At 40.0% G+C, this 23086-nt stretch overlaps 1 protein-coding gene across 4 annotated transcripts in view; it reads right to left on the bottom strand.

Moving 5' to 3' along the window:
- TMEM144 (transmembrane protein 144) overlaps positions 1–23086 on the bottom strand; it is a 48894-nt gene that overhangs the window by 5212 nt on the left and 20596 nt on the right. For 3 of the 4 annotated variants that reach the window (XM_060011928.1, XM_060011929.1, XM_060011930.1), the window contains 7 exons: positions 16288–16369; positions 14351–14427; positions 12024–12142; positions 8935–9054; positions 7154–7251; positions 2604–2657; positions 2063–2178 (listed from right to left, as the gene is read on the bottom strand). In XM_060011928.1, the coding sequence (XP_059867911.1) occupies positions 2063–2178; positions 2604–2657; positions 7154–7251; positions 8935–9054; positions 12024–12142; positions 14351–14427; positions 16288–16369 (666 nt within the window). The remainder of the gene's footprint in view (positions 1–2062; positions 2179–2603; positions 2658–7153; positions 7252–8934; positions 9055–12023; positions 12143–14350; positions 14428–16287; positions 16370–23086) is intronic. The other variant, XM_060011931.1, reaches the window with a different exon arrangement.

The raw sequence follows: 23086 nt of genomic DNA, 5'->3' as shown, positions 1-23086 counted from the left end.
GTAAACTTCTGCAGTAAAGGAAAAGATTTTATAAATCCAGCACATTTCTTGTTAATTATTTTCTTTTATTTTTATAATTTTTTGTAGGTGTTAATAGCATTTATTTTCCTCTTTTTAACTGGTTCTTGGTGACATATTGGAAAGCTATTGATTTAATATGTATCCTATATTTCAGTGCCTTAGTAAATGATCTTATTGGGTCTCAAGATTTTCAGCTGATACTCTTAAATTTTTAAAGAAGAGAATGTTATATGCAAATGACAATTTTCTCTCCTATATCTAGTCCTCTTATTTCTTAATTTTATCTTATCACACTGGCTAGGATCTCCAGAAAATACTGAATAATAGCAATGATGGAGAATCTATGACTTCCAACTTACAGAGAACTCTTATTTTTTTCAGTTCTATTGAGATAGAATTGACAGAGAACTCTTATGTTTCACCTTAGTTACATATTTGCTATTGTTTTTTGATAGACATCTTGTATCAACTAAAGCTTCCTCCTATTTGTAAGAGGTTTCTACTATTGTAAGAGGCTGTTTTCTTAATTAAAAACTGGTTTTTAATTTTAGTAAGTGCCTTTTGAATATATATTGTCACAGAGTTTCTTTCTGTTTATCTAATAGTATAATAAATTACATTAATTAACTTGCATATTATGAACCATCCTCGCATTCCTGAATTAAACCCTACTTGGTCATGTTTTATCATTTTTAAAAGTTCCTCCTCTATTTGGCCTGAGCTGATTTTTTAAGAGGTGTCTTAAAAAAACATTTCTTTGAATGTGCTTAGTGTCTTTTTAGAGGACTCTGAAGAATTAACACGAGGCCCAATGGTTAGGGATTCTCTCTCTCAAGGGAGTTCTTGTATCTAGGGAAGAAGACTTTAAATTCAGTATCATTATTACTGTGGTAGTGACTAAAATAATTTTTAAATGCTTCATAATAAATCTATTCTTAGTTTGTGCTTATTTATATCTATAGTTGCAAATAAGCTATGGTTACTTACTTGTTCTTTTCTAAGGCTTCAGAGTGTTATACTGTATAATACCCAATTCTATAGAAATCATTATCCTTCATGAGGCAGATGAAATATTTGCAAAGAGATTTACAGCATGCCTTAGGCATAGAATTACTTTCTGTGGAAAGCAACCCTAACTAAAATAAGTAAGAAACATGTGCACAAAAGTAACTTATGGGTCTATAAATGTTTTAAATTGTCTTGTAAATTTAAAAACACAAAAATTAAGACCATGATCCAAATACCTTCTAAACAAATTTGTTACTTCTTCAATCTGAAAATCTTACTTGTATTAACATCTTATGGCTTTCTAAGTCAAAACATTTCATTTGGAATGAATGAAATGATGTTTTAAATGTAAAGCTGGATAATCATTTTAAGAATTATCCAGTGACATATTCACTTTATGGCTCCCAGAGATTAGCAACATCAGATCTTCTTAGAAATAGGAATTATTTGCTGCTTATTAAGACAAAAAGTATTATATCTATGATGCCTTGACAGTGTCTCTAGTTTATATATTTTTTTAGTAAAAACTATTACAAAATACTATTCACATAGATTGCTCAACTGAAGACTTTTTCCACAAATAAAGGTAAAGGGGAAAAATCCTAAAACAATTTTTAATGAGAATACACACACACACATCCTAGAACTATTTGATAAATGCAATTTTAAGTCCACACCATTGGGGGCTTCCCTGTTGGTGCAATGGTTAGGAATCCACCTGCCAGTGCAGGGGACATGGGTTCAAGCCCTGGTCCAGGAAGATCCCACACACCACGGAGCAACTAAGCCCATGCGCCACAACTACTGAGCTCCCGTTCCACAACTACTGAAGCCTGTGCACCTAGAGCCTGTGCTCCACAACAAAAGAAGCCACCACAATGAGAAGCCCACGCACCACAACGAAGAGTAGCCCCCGCTTGCCACAACTAGAGAAAGCCCGCGCACAGCAGCAAAGACCCAGCACAGCCAAATAAATTAAAAAAAAAAAAATGTCAGCACCATTTACCCTCAAGAGGGAAGAGGTAGTTGTCACCTGTTACCACACTGTTTTCCTGTAAAGCTTGTGGTTGGACATGGAAGACCTTGGGAGGCATGAGAGCCAACAGAAAATCTATTCCCAAATTCCATTTGCCTCAGGGATATTTTAATCTTTGGGATAAAAAATATTTCATCTTATTTATCTACCATATTTTACAATATTACAAAAATTATATTACATTATATAATTACATTACATTACATTATATTACATCTACCATATTTTACAATATTACAAAAATACTTCATCTTATTTATCTACCATATTTTACAATAGATAAAATTTATTGGATTATTTAACCAAAATCTCTTACAGGAAAATAAAGTCAACTAAAGCATTTTTCCCTGAAGTTGGGATGGAGAAAAACATGTTCATAATAATTGTCACATCATTAATATCTTCTTTCCTAGTTAGAGATGATAGCACTTTGAACATCTGACCTGTCAAATTCATTCATGTTGCATGCAATTTTCAGAAAATAACACATAGTATTAAATACCCTTCTCAACTGGACCTGCACCTTTCGTGTACATACCTGTATTTCCTTAAACATGAAGACACCCCACATTGCAGCTATAAATCCTGGACCCTTAAAAAAAATAAGAACTTTATTTAAATTGGTTATTTTTCTGTGACTGTACTCTACACAAATACAGTAAGGTGGAGAGCTGATCTGACACTTTCCTCAAATAAACTTCTATTGTAAAAATATAACAATATTGTCAGGAAAAACTATTCATAATCTCAATCTGAGCTCACCATTGAGTTAAACTAAGTAGCGTTAGGGGAAAAAATGAAGACTTTTTTCCTTTTTTTTCTCTATGGTTTTCATTTTTATTATTTTGATGATGCTATAATATTTTATGCCATACAATGTGTTTCTTTAATGTGATTTATAATAAAATATTTTAATAAGCAAATAGTTTTTTTTTCTAGTGAACTAGTTCCTTAGGATTCTAGAAATGGGCTTAAGAGGAAAACGTGTATGAATAAACTTATAACTTCCTTTGGCATTAGATAATATCATAACTAAAGAAATTTTAGTGTGTTCTTTTGGACCTGAAAAATAATGTGCATATGGGAGCAGCATGGACTTTAAGGTTCTCTTTAGCTGATATTACTGCACAGTAATCAGCTATGTCTCACATTATGCTCTAGTGAATGCTACAGATAGTATTATGGGAAGATGGGAAAACCGTGTAAGGAAAAATAAACGACAGGTCAGTGAGCAGGAGACAAAGACAGGAATGAGATAATACAGCACAAAAGAGAAGAAATGAGATGGAGAAAGGAAGATTCTGAAAACTGAAATAGCTGAAAACTTGAAGCTATTAAAGTTTATTAATTTTTTTCACTGAGAAAGGAAAACATTGGAATTTAGATTAATTGCAGTCTTTGTGTAGAAGGTGTACTGTATCAGCATTTTGACGATTCCTTTTCAAACCCTGCATACACTCTGGAAGAGTTTCAAATAAGCAATCCCAGCCTGTTTTCCCCTCCACCACTCCAACTGTCTACATGACTGGTTCAGCAAAGCTGGACTCCACTCCTGGCAGGTGAGCAAAGCAATAGGAACACACTACTCTCTGCTTATTGGGATCTGGAAAAGTCAAGATCAAAAGAGCCAGAGAAATAGGTCAAAGGAACTGTCTTCTACCAATGACGTATGGTCCTAAGCCTCAAAATCCAAACCCAACAAGAAGCACCTGGGCCCTTTCGCAGATTCATAGTGACCTGGGGCAGGATGGGAGGAAATGATAGAATAGGGTGTAAATATTAATGCTGTCATGACAATCACTCAAGAATTTTATCCTCTTTAATCCCTTCAGAGTACGTGGGAGAAGACAATACCAAGAGGTCCCACTGACCTCTGAAGCTTTCTGGCTGATGACTTCCTAAATATGAGTTTAGACATGGCCTCAGAGTTATTGGAAGGAGCACCGTGGTTGCTGGAAGCCGCGCTTTGCTAGATGTAACCCAAGCAGAAGTCTAAGTGTGCGTGGACCCTGGTTTGGCAAAGGACGGTCAACGGAGAAGGGCATCTTAAATAAGAGTCACAGCTGTCCTGGCACTGGGATTGCGTCGTTTTCTACTGTAAACGAGTACAAATTACACATTTATAAGTCAGCCTTGGAAAAGAAGGTGAGCGTGAGCCATCTGGAGAGGCTTCACCTTCCTGAGAAGCTGATTCGGCCGTTCAATTCCTTGAGGAAGACCGGGACCACAGGTACCCAGCCCGCTGTCCTGCTACGTGGGCTGTTCTCCTTTCTTTCTCTTTTCCTTTTCTTTTTTTCTTTTTACTTGAATATTTGCCAATAAACAATGTAGATGCTGCTTTCAAGGAACTCTCAGTCTAGTCACCAATGGGTCCTAAGAATGGAAATACACGTCCTAGGGTAAAAGGGTATGCTGCTGGGACTTGAAAAATGTACTCTTGATGAAACAAGACTGACCGTATTCATAATTGTTAAAGCTGGGTGATGGGTGTCTTTGAAATTTTCCAGCAAAAAAAGTTAAAATTAAAACCAGTCTAGCTCTACCATGAAAATAAAATGAAGAAGAAGGTAAGATCCTGAAGGGTAGGGCCGAATCTTTTCTGCATACAGATAAGGCTGTCTTTGAACTAATGACAGTGAAACCAAGCAAGAGCCCAGTAGCAATAAAGACCTAGGCCCTCACCTCCCGGAAATACCTGTCCCTCCTGGAAACAATCCTCAGGGGCCAGAGGAAGCCACACGTGGTGGGTGAGACGCCTGCTTTCATCACAGTGTTTGAGAATCACGCTTCTGATGGGCGAGTCTCCAAATGCCACAGTGACCACTTCCACCGGCCCTTTGCCTACACCCCACCTGCCGTAGCCATTTATTTCCACTGAATCGGGCTTTACTGTCTTGTGCGAAGTCTTTACCATAACTTAATACAAGAAACAGGAGGAGGAAAACCATGTCTCTATCTACTATAAAATTTTTGTGAAGAATATTATTTATTATTGTTCCACATCCCCTGTATAAGGCCCCATAGGATAAATTCTATTAAGAATTTAGTGTTTAAAAAACAAAAGCAAAAAAAATATTAGTGTTAGAAAATAACTGGTCTTTTCTGAGGAAATAATGTTACCAGTTAAAAAGAATCAGTTATCACATTGTCTCACTCCCTTTTGCAAGCAAAAGTAAAACAGTGTTTAATCACATAACTATTTACTCTCTGTGTTATTTGCTGACTTTCTCACTTGTATCATAGTTTTCATTTTCTATTTGTATTTCTGTTTGTCTTGTGTGGCTTAATTCTATCTGTGTATTTTATACAAAAAGTGGCTTAAATTTGATGTGATTAATGACTGCATCTACTTTAATGTGTCATTCCTCCTTATGTAGTGGGATATGACTGTCAAATAACATTTGCATCCCTAGTCGAGGTGCACATCATACTGTATACTTCACTCTACAAATTTACTTTGAAGCATTTCACTGATAAGTGATATATCCCATTGCCCATTACATTTTCCTGTTATATGGTCACTTCTAGCATTAAATATCTTTGAAATAATGAGAAACAAACCCTTTCTGTGAAAAAATTTGGGTCGCCATTCCAATGATGAGGACTTAAACTTAAAAATATTCCTTATAGGGCTTCCCTGGTGGCGCAGTGGTTGAGAGTCCGCCTGCCGATGCAGGGGACGTGGGTTCGTGCCCCGGTCCGGGAAGATCCCACATGCCGTGGAGCGGCTGGGCCCGTGAGCCATGGCCGCTGAGCCTGCGCGTCCGGAGCCTGTGCTGCGCAACGGGAGAGGCCACAACAGTGAGAGGCCCGCGTACCGCAAAAAAAAAAATATATATATATATATATTCCTTATAACTTGCTCAATTTTGATAACATTTTCCCGCAATAGAAATTAAGAATGTCAAAATGTGAGCCCTTTAAATTAAAAAAAAACCTAACCTATCAAAATAGTTCACTTTAGTGTACCACTAAATTCAAATAAAAAATAAAGCCAACAGTTTTATGAACACAGAACTGTCAAAATATGCTGTTTGAAACCCAGAATTTAAGTTAAAATTTAAGGATGTTTCAAACTTTTATGGAATTGTATTTTAGACCAGACGACGTGTTTGAAAATATCAGTTTTGTAGGTTTGCACAGGTGTGCTGCTAAAATGTTTTAGGCAAATTTTGTTTATGATGATGATTTAGGAAGCAGGGAGGCAGGTAAACAACTTAACAATCTAAGATACTAGAGTAGAAATAAGAGCTCAACGTTAAAGCAATTAATTCGTGTGTGTGTGTGTGTGTGTGTGTGTCTCGGTCCTAGTACCATAAGGAACCTGAAACATTCTAAATTGGATTCTATACTAAAGGCAAAATGTAGTCCTGCATGCAAGAAACTCTCTCCTGAGAAACCCTGAGATGTCCACGTAGCCATGTTCTTTCAGACGACTCTGTCAGCTATTGCCTCAATTTTCTCATCTTCAAAATGGGCGCAAGCCTGACAATACCTGTCCTGCCTGTGTCAAAAGAAACATTTTTGTTTTTCTGTTACCTATGCGCTACAGGATTGGCACCTAAAAACATCAGATGAAGCAAACTGCATTACGAATGCATGTTAAATGCCACCATCCAGAGACAATACTTTGCTTCAGCACTTTCTGAAAGCCTTCCTTAAAATATTGACGAGCCCTAAGAACAGGGGCCGAAATACTTTCTGTCTCACAAGGCTGTCATGAGAGTCAAGTGTGATAATACACACAAAAGCATTTTTTACATCTATAAACTGTTATATAGAGATGAATATTGTTATCAGTAGCAAATTACAATGTATCCCAAACGAAATTAGGTAAAACGTCCGAACAAAAACTGCAAGGTTATCAAAGATTAACAAACCTGCTAAAATGAGGTTAGCAATATTCCCTTAGAGATCAAGGACATGAGATTAGAGGGTATCCGTTTATCTACATGAATCTGTTATACTAATTATACTCCTGAAAAATTAAACTCCATGACAGGCTTCAGTGATTCACTAAGAATGCTTGAGAAAAATTAGATTTACGTTTGAAAAACAAAAATTTGGAAAAGCAGTTCAGCTACTTACAGCAGTGATGATTGGAAAACTGACCACAGCGCTGAGGGAGTGGTTCGCTATGAACCAACAGCAGGTAGCAATGGCCCAGAGTATTCCAGACAGGAATCCTGAAACACACACACACCACACGTTTACCAACCACCTCCCCTCCTGAAAAATCCACACTCCAGGTAGAGCGGGAATGTTAAAGTGCTCAGATCAACACACTCCTATCGACACTGACGGCCAACATGGGTTTTTTAGCCATGTTTTAGGACCATTTTGGAAACCAAATGATTTCTCTTTTCTTGACTGCTGTGGGTATAAAATCACCTTTTACCTTATTGACATGAAATCAAGTACCCAAAATAGTAGTTGAGGTAAAGATTGGGTAGTGGAGGGGGACCCAGGGAAGACACTGGGTCTGAACATATTCTGCAAACACCATTTACTCTAAACCATGACCATAAGGATCTGTGAAATTCAGAATGATGCTTAGCTAAGGGGAAAAAGACTCCTAGAATTTGAATAAAAATAGCAGCTAAAAGTTTTGATACTTTAGCTAGGCATTCAGTAAATATTCTACCATTTTCTATAACGGTATAGTGGTACCGTGGCGTACTTTGGCTTAAATGAATCAGGCACTCAGAGTGAATCTCAGACATATGCTTTATTTTGTTCTTTAAAAAATTTTACTTGTGGATCTATATTCCATATTGAATTACAGCAAACTCTTAAATAAGTGAGAAATTATAACTTTTCATTATATATACACTTTTTTTTTTACCAATGCCTAACTGATTAAATCCAAAAGCATGTGCGTTTAACATAACTTTTTTAAACTTTAAAATAATTTCCCCTAAATTTTTGGAGAAAATGTTTATTTTCCCAAGTGACTGGAGATTCATATTTGTTGACACTTTAAAAATATATACAGGACTTCCCTGGTGGTGCAGTGGTTAAGAATTCGCCTGCCAATGCAGGGGACATGGGTTTAATCCCTGGTCCAGGAAGATCCCACAAGCTGTGGAGCAACTGAGCCTGTGCGCCGCAACTACTGAGCCCACGAGCCACAACTACTGAAGCCCACGTGCCTAGAACCTGTGCTCTGCAACAAGAGAAGTCACCAAAATGAGAAGCCCATGCATCTCAACGAAGAGTAGCCCCCGATCACTGCAAATAGAGAGAGCCCGAGGGCAGCATCAAAGTCCCAACACAGCCATAAATAAATAAATAGATAGATAGATAGATAAATAAAAATATAGAGAGAGCCCCAGGACTCTGACTCTTAATATACATCCTTAGTTGGTGAAGAAGAAATACTAAAGTCTGATAGTCAGTACACAAGATGTTTCAGCACAGGAAATAATCTTAGATTCATTGTTCAAGTTCTAGGTTCTGTAATAATGACTTGGCATTTCAAACCCAGTTTCATGTTTTGTTTGTTTGTTTGTTTGTTTTTTGCGGTACACGGGCCTATGGCTCACGGGCCCAGCCGCTCCGCGGCATGTGGGATCTTCCTGGACCGGGGTACGAACCCGCGTCCCCCGCATCGGCAGGCGGACTCTCAACCACTGCGCCACCAGGGAAGCCCCAGTTTCATGTTTTTTAAATCCTTCATATTTGGTGGTGAACTGGGCCAAAGTCACCGAGGGAATGAACACATACGCACACAGACACACAAAAACGGACACACACACAGAATGGCTTGGTTTCCAGAAGACGATTATTCAAGCTAAATGAATAGGGCATGATGCTTTCACTGATTTACTTCACAGAGTAAGAAGAGTTTCTGTCGTTAATATTCTTACCTGGCAAGACTGCTTTGGGATATAGTTTAGGATTATTTTTCATGGCTATACAGTAGGCCAGAAAGTAGACTGTACTTGCAAGGAAGATGCCACTGAAGTGTGCAAAAACGTAGTCTAAATCTGGAAATACAGGTTAGAAAACTCTCAAGCATATCAGTTTAGTCATTTCACATACATCCAGAGTCCTAAGAATAAAACAAACTCACTCAAATCAACCTTAAATGTAAAGGAAGCATTAATTCTCTTTTATCATCTACATGTTATTTATATAGAATTTTAATTAACATATTTAAAATAGTAAGAAGTTAGTTACTATAATCAAATCTAAAAGACTGGCTTTTATGATTATCTTGGAAAGCTAAATAAGAAACGACAAACATTATGTGAATATAACGTTCATATCTCCTTTTTAATTTTTTTTTACATCTTTATTGGAGTATAATTGCTTTACAATGGTGTGTTAGTTTCTGCTGTATAACAAAGAACATATTTCCTTTTTTAAGAATCGGTATCAGACCTAATTTTACTGATGGCTATAGCCATTGTAGCAAATCTCCAAGTAGACTGTAGTTGGGGGATGGTGTGTAAAAAAATTTTAGAAGTGCTAATTTTTTACGGTGTATTGATCAATCTGGAGACAAGCTTCCAGGCTGCAGATGGCAGCCACCCAGGCAGCTATACAGAAGGACATTCAGGAAGTCATTCCAAAGAGGATTTTATTTGTTTTCTATAAACCTAATTACACGGGGGAGTTAATAACACAGATGGTGGCCCAATATCTGAGAAATCCAACTCCACTGACTATTTAAAGCAGAGGGTCCTTTGGCCAAACAGATGGGTGTAATGCAGGTTCTTGACTGGGAAGGTCACACTGGGCTCGATGTCTCAACTAAATTTGGAGAAAGATGAGTGGCCCTGTTTAGCCAGAAAATCTCGAAAGTCAAAGGGTTTGTCTCTTCTTCTAAAGTCTTAAATCCTACTTCTGAGTCATATCACAACACATCCACCCAAAGACCACCAGAAAAGGCAGCATAATCTAGTGATTAAAACACTGACAACCTGGTGGGACTCATCAATCCACCACTTGTTAACTTGGAGACTTGGGTAAGTTACCTACTCTCTCTCTGTCTTAATTTTCTCAATTGTAAAACCGGAATAATAATGGTATCCAACCAGTAGGGCTGCTAGGAGGGTCCCTTGAGTTATTACTGTAACTAGAACAGCACCCAGCACAGAGCATATACCATTTATGTGACTGTTAAATAAGTGACATTAAAAAAATAGGCCCCCTTGAATTATTTTTGAATAAATTGGAATAAAGTGTCTCTCTATCAGACGACATCTGAGTTGTCATAAGAAAGATCCCTAAGAACTGATTGTACTATTTATGGGAAGAGATTGTTGAGGACATTGTTTATTATGTCCCAGTACCAAGAACAACTGTACTCCTGAACAATTAGTTGTTTTTATCCTGTGTTTGCTGAATTCTGGGACTGATCTGATTCCCTTTGTGGCTGTAAGAAATCTTAGAGCCAAATGATGACTCATCAGTAGCAAGTGTACAAGTGTAGCACAGTTTTCCGACTCATTCGTGGCTCTTTTATTTTGTCACTCTTTTTTCCTTCTCTCTTAATTTATCCTATGCTATTCTACTTTTGTTAGTTTTTATTTTATCTTTAAAATGAAAAGAATAAAAATACAAAAGGTATTTGTATAAAATCTTTAAGAAAAGACAGAAATTAATAAAAGTTTGAGTACTGTTCGTGGGGCTGAATATAAAATGGAAGAAACAGACCATGGTAGTCACTCAAAGTCTATCTGCTCCTTTAGAGTTCAAATCCCAGCTTCTCCATCAATCTTTCCCTCATGACTTGCGCTCCAGAAGTCTCCCTTATCGGATCACAGATGACATTCATTTCCTGTGCCACGGATGTAGAACTGTCTTAACCACAATATCATTCTTTTGTCGTTTCGTGGGTGTAAGCCACGTTTCAGTATAATCACAGGATCCTGAATTAGACACTCTCACCTCCTCGGAGCCTGCAGAAGGCTGGTGCACACTGTGTGGAAGTGACGTCTTGAGAGATTAATTCTAGCGCTAGAAACTGAGATAATCTGGCAGCATTACATTGGGCCTTTCAATGCGTTACTCGTGCTCGAAAAATGATATACTAAGCAGGCTATATTTTGACCTTTATTTGATTTTAAAGTACTATGTGCTACACTTCAGGGTTTTTTTTTTTTTTTTTAAAGAGAAGAATACATATTTTCCTAGAGATCATCAAACTGGAAAATAATCTCCAAATCTTGCAGCAAAGCCAGAAACCAGGTGTTAAGATCCAAGTAGCTGAAACGAATCCTGACTAAAATTGATTCTATTTGTATGTTAAAGATCACATGAAAATATTCCAACAGTCCTTTATTTTTAGTTTCCCGTGCCCTTCTAACTCACCACTTGCAAGGACAAAGTAAGATCAAATCTGATGAAATGAAATTTTATTTTAAGGCACGCCGAGAAAATCTAGACATAAAATTCTCTCTGTGTCTGTCTGGGCTTCCTCCCTCCCTAATGTGAGGTCGCATCTGCATTACACTTTAACTGGAGCTTCTCAGAATGGGAGTGCTTGCCTGACCGGAAAGATCAATTTCTTTTTTGCTCCTGATGCTACCAATGTATGATAACTTCTTAAAAGACTTGTTCTTTCCCAGCTCTGCAGCGGGCCATGGTGACCTGCTGCTCCTTTGCAGCTGCTTACGGTGGACTATGTGTCCTTGGTGAACTTTACGTAAAATATCGGTACGTCATTTTGATGTACGATCCTTTGTCTCGGAAAAGTATGTGACAGTGCGTTTGCCTTTTAACAGGTGGAACGGTTCTCAGAGCTTCTGAGAGTCTGTCTCCTGGGCTATAATCCTCAGTTTGGCTCAGATAAAATTCCCTTTTTTCGCTTCTTCACTTGACTGTTAATTGAATTTTCATCGACAAATCTATGTACCAGTATCCACCACAGTCCCATTCTTTTTATACTCTTAACTAGATACATGGGTATTGAGTTTAGTTATAAAGTAAAATAACTTTTTCCTCTCACCGTTCTGACTTGCCCCTGCATATATACTATCATTTCTCTTGCTGTGGTCCTTGATGTAAATGATTGGCACAAATGTGGATCCATAGAGTATTCCAGATATTACCGCGAGACTGCAGCCCCTTAAAAACAAATAAATCACTATTCATCTGGGCCCAGAGCAATGTTTCTGCCAAACGCACACATGGAATCGTATCAAAAGCATGCTTCAAAATGGAAATCACAAGGCATTGTGTAGCCATCACCCATCTATCTCAAGTGGGGTGACAAGCAAAAGCCCCAGGAGTGCCCTGCAGGGTCAAGGTACCTGACGCCACCTTGCTGTGATGCAGCTTCCGTCCTCCACCATCTAATGGTGGAAGGACATGATTTACAGACGCTGCAGTGGATTATCATGATAAATTGTCATTACGTAGGTGAGAGTATTGTCATCATATTCTACAGGCGACATAAATAAACCTGGCTCTCTTGTTAAATTATGCAGTATTTGTAGACTGACACCGTGCCCTATGCTTCTGTTTTAAACCCTCTGTGACAATAGCACAGATAATAATAATGACTAGAATAGACTAAGGACCAAACACACGTTTGTTCAAAACAACTGCTGAGATCCACAGACTTGCCTATGTCTTAGGCATGGTCAAGGGGAAGTGCTGATTTAATAACATAATTTAAGAAACCTTTTTTTTTTTTTTTTTTTTGTGCTGACAACCTGTGGGATCGTAGTTCCCAGACCAGGGATTAAACCCCGGCCCCCTGCAGTGAAAGCACCAAGTCCTAACCCTGGACTGCCAGGGAGTTCCCTAACAAAATAATTTGAATATTTCAGGTAAAACATTACTTCCTGTAAGAAGAAAACGTTTTGCCTTAAGCACTAGGGTCACGTTGATCCCTCAGACTTGGGCCATATCTGCGTGAAGCAAGGGTTTCCAGTGGTTTTGGCAGGGAGGTGAATAATATTTTGCAACAATCCCTTTGGCTTAATATAAAGAACAATAGCATGAAACAGGAAAGAGTTTTAGGCAAAAACCATACCTTTCCAAGCTTGAAAACAAATGCTTAGGGACTTCCCTGATGGTCCAGTGGTTAAGACTCCACGCTTCCACTGTAGGGGGCATGGGTTCGATCCCTGGCTGGGGAACTAAGATCCCACATGCCGCAGGGTGTGGCCCCCCCAAAAAATGAAGTCTATTTTAGTGGTGTTTTAAGGAATATGAGACTGTAGGAACTCACATGGCCAGTGAGCTCTGTTCATGATGGAAACCCCTGCATCCTGGGGAGGCCTAGACCATCTGGTCCTGGAGGAGGGTCCCAAATGCAGACCAGAGTAATAGACTAGGCTGGCCAATGAGACAACTGAAAACGTTCTCCTTAACAAATATTCCCTTAACAAAGGCAATGCTTTGTGAAAAATGTTTTGTTTGATATATCTATTTTATTCCAAAGCAAAAATAGCAACATATTAATTTCTTCCAAAGCGTGTGGGTTAGTTCATTCTTTCATTCATTCCATTTATTCAAATATTTATTGAGCATCTATTATGCACCCAGTACTGCCTCTTTCCCACTGTGAGGTCACTGTATATACTAACAGAGGACATGCCTCCTATTCTTGAGGAGTCACCACAGAAAGTCTAAAACATCCCTCAACTGAAAAATGCAAGCTACATACTATTACATGTCCATATTTCTTATATAAAATATACAAAATTTTCATACATAAAACATAAACATTCTCATATTTCTCTGTCAGCCCCCAAAACCCTAAAATATAAGGGCTGTCATTGAACCTAACTCTCCTGGTCTTGATACAAAGAATTGGGGGTGGGCGCTAGGGCCTACACAGACACAAAATATTCTACTGTATTTGACAATAAATATCTTGGGATTATAAAACTGTCTGACACACGAGTGGAGGGATTTCCAGTGGAGAGCATCCTGGATAATGTAATGGAGACGTGGCCCTAATTCGACTGGGATGGCTGGGAGCATACTGGCCATTATACTCTGTGGCCTATGGTTTTACTTTACTTTGCTTTTTCTTTTTTTTTTTTAACTTTACTTTTACTTTAGGCATGAAAGTCCTGCAAAATGAGATTGCTTTTGTCAGCTACTTATTGGCTAGAGACACTGCAGTGGCTTAGGAATTCCTTGGAGCACCAAGACCAAGGTCCTCTATACCTTAAAATTCAGCAAGCGACCCGAAAGTCTCTCTACCATGGAGCTAGGAAGTCAAAGCTTGTGTTACCATTTTCGTCTTGAACTCAGATGAATATGACTTCACTCTTGCATTAACCAAATATAAAACAGAATAAGAGAACCTTTTCTTACACTAAGCGGTTTTGCACTGTAGAAAGTTTATCCACCCAGCAATGTTCAGGATCGGGGTCTTGAGTTTTGTTAACCACCTATTGAAAACATCGGCAAAAATCAAAAGGAAAACAGCATTCAACTGATAACCACACTGGTGACAAGAAGATGTTCAGCGTTTTTCTCTTCTCTCTCAAACGCACTTTAAAATATGACCACGTCACCCTGCATACTGATTCCGTGGGCATCTCTAGACTCAGATGTTTCTGATTCTGTTTCTCTGTCACTCAGAACGGTCTGGCAGTGGGCAACTTCTCTGTTCAAATGCTTTTCACAGTTTATTAAATGACTATTTTGATACACCTGTCAAAGCTAACAAAGTTATTAATGCTTGCATTCTATTTGCAAATTTTAATAACTTGTAAAGAAATTAGAACTTAGACTCTTCTACTGTGGAATACCTAAGATCAGTAGGCATATTGTTATCCAGCCTCTTTAACTATATTAGCTAACGAAACATTTCCAGCCTTGTTTTGAGATTAGCTAATATTCTAAGTCAGGAAAAGTTATGAGCAAATTCAGAATATTTCTACTATTGAATGTAAGCATCTTTGTCTCCTGGCTGAAGTTTCCTTGATGCCATACTCCTAAAGCTTTCATAAGAGATGAGAAACTATTGTACATCTGAATTCTTCGTTATGTGCTAAGTCAAGCTTTCCTTTGGCAATCATGCTTTCTCACCCCACGAGCCGCTCGTGATGTATAGCAGCATCGTAACCAATACTTTCTATGTATCTTTAAACTTAAGTTTGCTTACATACTTCCGTCTTGATGGAAAAATCTAAGGTCGTTAGCCCTCTCTGTAGCTTTTGCCAAGTTGCATTTATTTTCCTTTCTTCCCCCTTTGTTTGCAGGGAAGGTGGTTAGGAGGTATCTGGGTCCCTAAAGTGGGCAAGGAATACCAGACACCTTCTCCCCATCCCACTCCTTCATTCTCTCTGAAACATCTCCCTGATCAGAGACGCCTACGGATCAATACATCTTTCCTCTAACACCTAAGCTACTTATCATTTGACTTTAGTGTCAATTTAACTAAGGTTTCTGTCACCTTAGTTGATAAAAGTTTTGATAGGGGAAGAAGGAAGGGGAAGAAGCAATTCATTTTGAAGTAAAGAGTAGAGGCAGCGCCTTCCAGGGAGGCAGCGCCTCTGTGTGTGGGTGGGAGGTGGCGGCAGCCAGCACTGGGCCCTGGGCAGGCACACGGGACACTCAGCATCCGTGGTGCTGGAGTCTGTGCTCATGGCCGTGGCGGTTTGCCCTGGAACCACTTCTGTATGTGGAGCCGCTGGCACTAGTGCTGCGGCTGTCTTGTAAAGGTTGCCCCTGTTTAACCTAGACTTGCTATTCCAGACTAATTTATATTCTTCAGGGTCAAAACAGTGACTCCTTACTTATTTCCTGTCTTCACCTTTGAGTGGAATGGGATACGGCAGAAAAGAGAAATAGAAGAAAGTCAAGTCTAATTCCCACTTTCGTGTGATTTGATTTACCCTTTCACTGGCTTTGTCTTATCTGTGGCCCCTGCCCTCTCCCAATCCTACTTTAAAGCCTCCTTCCTCCCCCTTTCTAAAGTCATTTTCGTGTTCCTTCTCAGTATTCAGTGTTCCCGTACTGCGGAAATCCTTAAGTTACTTCAATATATGGGCTTGTGTGCACATCTCCTAGTAGGGATCTACCGTTAATAAAAAGAAGTAGACCTCTGTATTTGTTGAGCATCTTTACTGTGGAAATATTGATGGCTACATAGACCTAGCCATAATAAATATGCTAAAATATTTCAGATAGCCCTGATTTTAAAAAAATACCCCATTACCCGCTTATCTGCATTCAAATTCATGCATTTTCCTTTCGTCTTAATTATACATTTCAGATCAAGGTGGTTCTCATTCTCTACTCACATGCTCTGTTATTAATGGTGTGGTGTCCACAGAATATGTGGTATTTGGTATTTTGCTTTTGATGAACAAAAATATGAAAGCACTGCAAAGAAAATAAATTTTAGTGACATTTATCACAACCCTGGTTCACATTAAGTTGCCTGAACTTAAGGGAAAACATCGTATCTTAATGATACGATGATTACTTCCAAACTGCCTCTTCAGGGGTCCTGCCATTTCTCCAGCACCGCTGTTCTCTTTGACATCTCTCCTTGTCTTCAATTACAACAGCTTAAAAGCTAGACTCATAAGCTTCCCTCCCAAATCAGATCTTTCTCCTGATTTTCTTGTTTCAGTCAATGGCCCCATCTTTCTTTTTATTCATGCTTAACCCTGGAATCACACGGTAAAAAACACAAATGGAAACACCTTGAAATAATATATCTCACCTGTTCTATTGACAACCCCCCCCCCCCAAAGCTTAACATCCTCAATTGGACAAACTCGAGGAGATAAGTACCACTGGTGTGAGTGCAGAACTGTGTGACCCCTGCAGGGGAGACCCTGAGGCCATGTACTAAAGGCATAGGTGTGTCCACTCTTGTCCCTACCAGTCCCGCTCCGGGACCTCTAACACAAGCACAGACACACTCAGGTGAGCCGACCTTCATGATCATCCGGTGGAATATGACACAGCCACAAAAAAGGAATGAGGATGCCCTCTGTACTCTGATATGGAAAGACCTCCAGAGTATATTTTAAGAGATAAAAACACACGTAAGCCTAATGCCTTTTTGCCCTTTAACCTCTCTCTCCCAAGGCACTGACTATTCATGTCCAGTATCTTTGTAACAAATGCCTCACTGACCTTGACTTTTGAACCACGCCAAAATGCTAAAATATGTTAAAATATTAAATTAACTGAAGGAAACTAACAACTTTGGTATACTTTTGATATTCCTTTTTAAAAACACTTGCATGGTTCAAAAGTTAAAGCAATATAACAAGTTTTCAAAGCACACATGAGACTGAAATAGTATAGGTAGCTGAGTGCAGACTAGTGAACCCAGATATGCTATCTTTTGTACAAAAATTGAAAATGTCGAGTTAGCTTCCTTAGTTCAGTCTCTTGGCTGCTTTATAAACGTGAATGGTTCCATATTCCCTTCCATAGGAAATTCAAGTTTTGCTTTGATTTTTACTGCTCTCTGCTTCATGCCCCGTTCAACCTTTCTCAACATAATTCTCCCATGGACTTCTTTCCCTGACCAGCCCCTGCTCCAAGCTTGTACGTCCCGCTTGTGAGCCTTCCTTAGCTGGACATACCGTGTCCTCACCTCTTACCCAAACTAGAGAAGACGTGAAGTGCTGACTGTGAGAAGGGAGCCCCACCCCCGGCTGGTCCTCCCCTATTGTCCTCTTCTCTGAATTCCCAAAACACTGAGAATCGTCATCACACGGTCCAGACCATCTGCCACAGGTCCATGTAATCTTTTTTCTCTAAAGACTTTCCAATTCAATAGAAGATAGGAACCACATTTTCCATCTGCTTCAAGGTCCTCGAAGTACCTGACACTCAGTAAAATTGAATGCATAAAACCTGATTATATGTGTCTATCTTAATTGTTAAATAGGCATGTGTGTGCGCTCATATATATGTTAATTCGCAAAGCTAACATTAGACACTGCAACTGCATTTTCTCCTCAAAGTTACCATGAAAACCCTCTGCTTTGTATAGACCCATCTGTTTTTCTAATAGCAATAGAGGATGATATGTTAGAAATATACTTGAAGGACACAGAGAAAAGCCCTAGAGTGCTTCTTCAAACAACTGTGTGACCCTCCAACAAATCACTTAACCTCTCTGACCCTCAACTTTTTTCATCTAAAAAATGGGGAGAGACTTCCCTGGTGGCGCAGTGGTTGAGAATCACCCACCAATGCAGGGGACACAGGTTCAAGCCTTGGTCTGGGAAGCTCCCACATGCCACAGAGCAACTAAGTCCGTGCACCACAACTGCTGAGTCTGCACTCTAGAACCCGTGAGCCACAACTACTGAAGCCCACGTGCCACAACTACTGAGCCCACGAGCCACAACTACTGAAACCTGTGTGCCTAGAGCCCGGGCTCCGCAACAAGAGAAGCCACTGCAATGAGAAGCCCGTGCACCACAACAAAGAGTTGCCCCCGCTCGCCACAACTAGAGAAAGCCTGCGCGCAGCAATGAAGACCCAATGCAGCCAAAATTTTTTTAAATAAATAAATAAAAATAAATAAAATAAAAATGGAGATATACCCACTTTACAGAACTGTGATGAGAATTAAATAGTAATGGCTACAAAATTCTCAGGGTATTTTTTGGCACATGATAAAATCTCAAAATATGTTAGTTGAGAAGTTTCACTACAAATTGGATGGGAGATGGGGTGCTGAGCATGAGGAAGAAATGAAGACTAAGGAATCAGTGGTCTGAGCCTGTATACTGGACATGAAATGGGTGAGTCAGAAAGAAGAATCCAGCTCGATTAGGTCAAGAGGGAATCCGGTGGCACTAAGTTAGGACAAGGTCATGAGATGTATCTTATGGATATGAACATAAAGGCAAATAGGTCACAAGGTCTTCTGGGCTACAGACTTGAAGAACTTGGTACAGTGTGTCAAACACAAAGTTCCATGATGGAGTCTGTGAATGCTTTCAAAAGCATGGGAAACTTTAAAAATAAATCAATATGTTATACGCAAGGGTACTTCTCTATACTTCCAACCTTGCCAATTTCCCTAGATTTGCAACCCTATACACTTACTATTAGTAAAACTCACGTGTGTGTCTACACTGACAACTGATTTCAACAAGCATCTATTATAGGTCAAGCACTGTGCAGCGAAGTCTGATAGTGATGGTGGGAGAAATGGTGCACAAAGAAAATAACAGACTTTGTCTTTCAGGATCTCATAGTTTAAGGATACAGAGGGTTGTCTGAATAATACAACACAGACCCTGAGAATGTGGGTAATAGAAGAAGTGCAAAATACAATGGGAGACTAGGGGTGATCCATTCTATTGATAGTTAGGAAGAAGAAAATCAAGAAAACTTCATACAGAATGGGAAATCTTAACTGATATTTCAGGGAGGCAGAGGAAAGGGCTTTTGGGGCTGAAGGAAGTGTCGGGTATGATAAGTAATCCTGGGTCAGTGAACTGACAACCCAGGGCGAAAATGTGCTGGGAAGAAGTGCTGAATCTCTAACTGTGGAGGACACGGTGGATTAACAAGACAGATTTATTCTGAATCCAGTGGGGAGCCTTCAGGGGTTCCTAAATAGAAGAGTGATGTCCTGATTTGAGAGCAGATACAAGCAAGTCATACTGGCAACAGGAAAGAATGGAACTAGGGAACTGAGATGTGAGATTTTTACGGTATACAGGTGGGTAGGTAGTATGGGACCGAGGGAAAGGAGAGGAGGAACCTGTGAAAGATTCAGAAAGAATTTTACAGGATTTGATATGGGGTCGGGTACAAAGGAAAAAAAATTCAAGATGCCCGAGGTTCTGAATTTGAATGACTGTGGCTAATACCTTCTACGGAGAGAAGGAACGCAGGAAGAGGGACCAGTGTTCAGGGAAGGCTAAAGTAAGAAAAGTAATTCTGAGTGGGAAATGTTGAAGGCAAATAGAAAGGAACCAGCAGCCCAGGGTTTGTGCAGGGCTGACCTTGTGCCTGACCTGGCAGGGTCTCCTTCCACAGGTAGCCCCACCTGAGACGGAGTAGGAGGCACCCGGGGGGCATGTACGTCGAGATGTTTAGCCTGATCCGCAGTTCTCTGAAGAAAGCTAACCGCTAGAATCAAAGATCTGGGTTTCCTCACAACACAACTCTACAGAGGAAGCAAGTTAAGGAAGTATAGTAGATTCAAGGATAATTCAAAGCCTTTTTTTAAAAAATTTTAATTTATTTATTTTTGGCTGCATTGGGTCTTCATTGCTGTGCGCAGGCTTTCTCTAGTTGCTGCGAGTGGGGGCTAATCTTCCTTGTGGTGCACGGGCTTTTCACTGCTGTGGCTTCTCTTGTTACGGAGCACGGGATCTAGGCACGTGGGCTTCAGTAGTTGTGGCACACAGGCTCAGTCGTTGTGGCTCGTGGGCTCAGTAGTTGTGGCACGTGTGCTCAGTAGTTGTGGCATGTGTGCTCAGTAGTTGTGGCTCGAGTGCTCTAGAGTGCAGGCTCAGTAGTTGTGGCATGTGTGCTCAGTAGTTGTGGCTCGAGTGCTCTAGAGTGCAGGCTCAGTAGTTGTGGCACATGGGCTTATTTGCCCCGAGACATGTGGGCTTTTCCCGGACCAGGGCTCGAACCAGTGTCCCCTGCATTGGCAGGTGGATTCTTAACCACTGCGCCACCAGGGAAGTCCTCAAAGCCTTTTTTTAATTGAAAAGGAAATCTGTCTTCTTGTGAACTCCGACTCCTGGGTCTTCACTGAAGCACGTCTAAGAGAGTGTCCTGGACTTGTTTCTTGGCATCCGCTCCACTTCCACCCTGAACCATGGGAACTAGAAGACTGAAAACTACATTTGCCCAAACTGTGCTTCATCCCGGCTTTGCCAGCGGTGGGGGTGGGGTGGGGTCGGGCATCATCTTGCCTTGGGTGGCTGCAGGGGTGTCAGCAGCTCAGGGCAGACACATTTCTCCCCACAGTGCCAGCTGGGGTGGGTGCCCTGGGGCTTTGGGTGATGCCACCTTCTCCCTTTGCTCTTTTGGGCTTTATAACACTTTTTGTCAACAATTCCCTGTGCTATATCCTCTGCTGTTTAAGATGCCTGGGGTGGTTTTGGATATGGAAACTGACTGATACTTAACCTGGATAACACGTAGGGAAGATGTAAGGCTAGACATGACCTTAGCAACGCTTTACAATTGACTGTCCAGAGAATGGGAGCAACTCTTTCCATTTTAAAAAGAAAAGCAACATCCTAAACCAATGTAACCAGATTCCAAGTTTCCTTATACTGGCTATGAAACTCCAAGTCATTTCAATGAATTCCTTTCAGAACAAACTGATTTAACAGAGTTAAAATGGAAAGGTTCCAGAAATTCCTTTTAGTAAAGGGTAAAAAATATTAACAAACAGAAAACTCAGTTAAATAGAGTCGAGAGAGCGGAATGGGGAGCTCACATGCCCTGTGCTCATAGCAGAGCCCAACGGGAAAGAGACAGACCCCTCTTCCTTCCTGGCCAGGCCTCAGCCAATGGACAGCCATGGACTCCTCGTTTACTATAACCCTCCCAACTTCCTGTGTCCTCTATAAAAGTGTTCTCCTTCCCTTGATGTGAGGGACTTGTACTGGCTCGCCATGGTTGCAGACCCTGAACTGCAATTCTCTGCTGGTCCTGAATAAACCCATTTTTGCTGGGGACAATCTGGGCGTCTATTTGTTTCAGGTCAACAAGAGAAACTTAGAAGAGAGCCAGGATGCACCACAGAAGAGATCACCTCATTTTCCTGCCTCAGACCAAGATCCAGACTAAGTTGGGTGACTCCCAGACACGCTGGCTAGTTAACTGTTGAGTTGGACAACATAGACCCAAAGGGGTAACAGTAACCAAACATGAAATAGTTATTAATTAAAAGAGTGACTGTTGTAATTAAAATTACCCACCATATAGAGCACTAGCCATGTGTCTAGCCCTATACATGGCACTGAACATATTTATTTAATCCTCAAAATATCCTATGAGACTGGTGCAATTATTATCCCCACTTTATCCCCAGATGAAGAAACCAAGGTTTAGAGAAATTAAGTGATTTGCCCAAGGTCACACAAGTAGAAGTGATAGAACGTGAATAATTTGTAATTTTAGAGAATGTACACTTTCTAAAGGGAGAAGGAACGTGGAGAAAAACAAAGCCTGATGGAGTGGATAAATTGGCCTCAAATTATCATTACGTCAAGACGAAGGCATTCTACGTTCCAATTTTGGGGCGTAAAGAAATGTTTTCTGAGAGAGCTCTTCAAAGCTTGAATGCTCTGTGAATTGTACAAAATATACAAAATTGCCTCTAACCAAAAATGTCAAGAATCTGCTATTTTAGAATAATCAATGTTATTTCCTGGCCGATTGGCCTGGAAGAACTCTCTAAGGCAACATTTCAACGACAAAGAGATTGTTCCTGAATGTGGTTGGAGAAAAGCCATCAACTGCAGGAGGAAGGGAAATACAGTGTTCTTTCCCTGAAGAGTAAAAAAGACTAAAACCTTCGCAGGCAATACTATCCATTATGAGAGGTGCTGACAGGAAACACAGATGGAGTCTAGAGAGGAAAAGGGACCGAATCTAAGGTGACCTAATTCTGGGATGGTTTTATGGGCTGAACACTTCCATTCAGTGAATATAACTAGACATCCCCAAACAGGTATTTACATGAGTGTGTGTCGTCACAGGTGAGAGAGTGGTTACGTGAGCGGGTTGAGAAGAGCTGAGTGACGTGACAGGAAACTGGAAACTGAGTGGCAAAGAATACCTGAGTAATAAGAGAGAATCAGTGGCTATTTCAGAGCACCAGGAAGCCAGAATAACGTTGACTTATAGCATTTTCTAGTTCGCAAAATACTTTAACTCCATTGGGTCCTCATTTATGAGCTATGTCTTATGATTTTTCTGAATATTACAGATAATGAAAATAAGCTTCACAGCAGCTAAAAGGTTTCCCAGGGTCTCAGAGCTTTTGACCACTGAGGCTGGGGCCCCTGACCCCAGAGCTGATACTTTGTGTCCCCTGAAGCCATGCCTGTCAATGTAAATGAAGAATCTGAGAAAAAATCA

Source organism: Delphinus delphis, chromosome 5, assembly GCF_949987515.2.
Source record: "Delphinus delphis chromosome 5, mDelDel1.2, whole genome shotgun sequence".
NCBI lineage: Eukaryota > Metazoa > Chordata > Mammalia > Artiodactyla > Delphinidae > Delphinus > Delphinus delphis.
The sequence above is the reverse complement of the archived record's forward strand: the minus strand, read 5'-3'. Positions and strand labels throughout refer to the sequence as shown.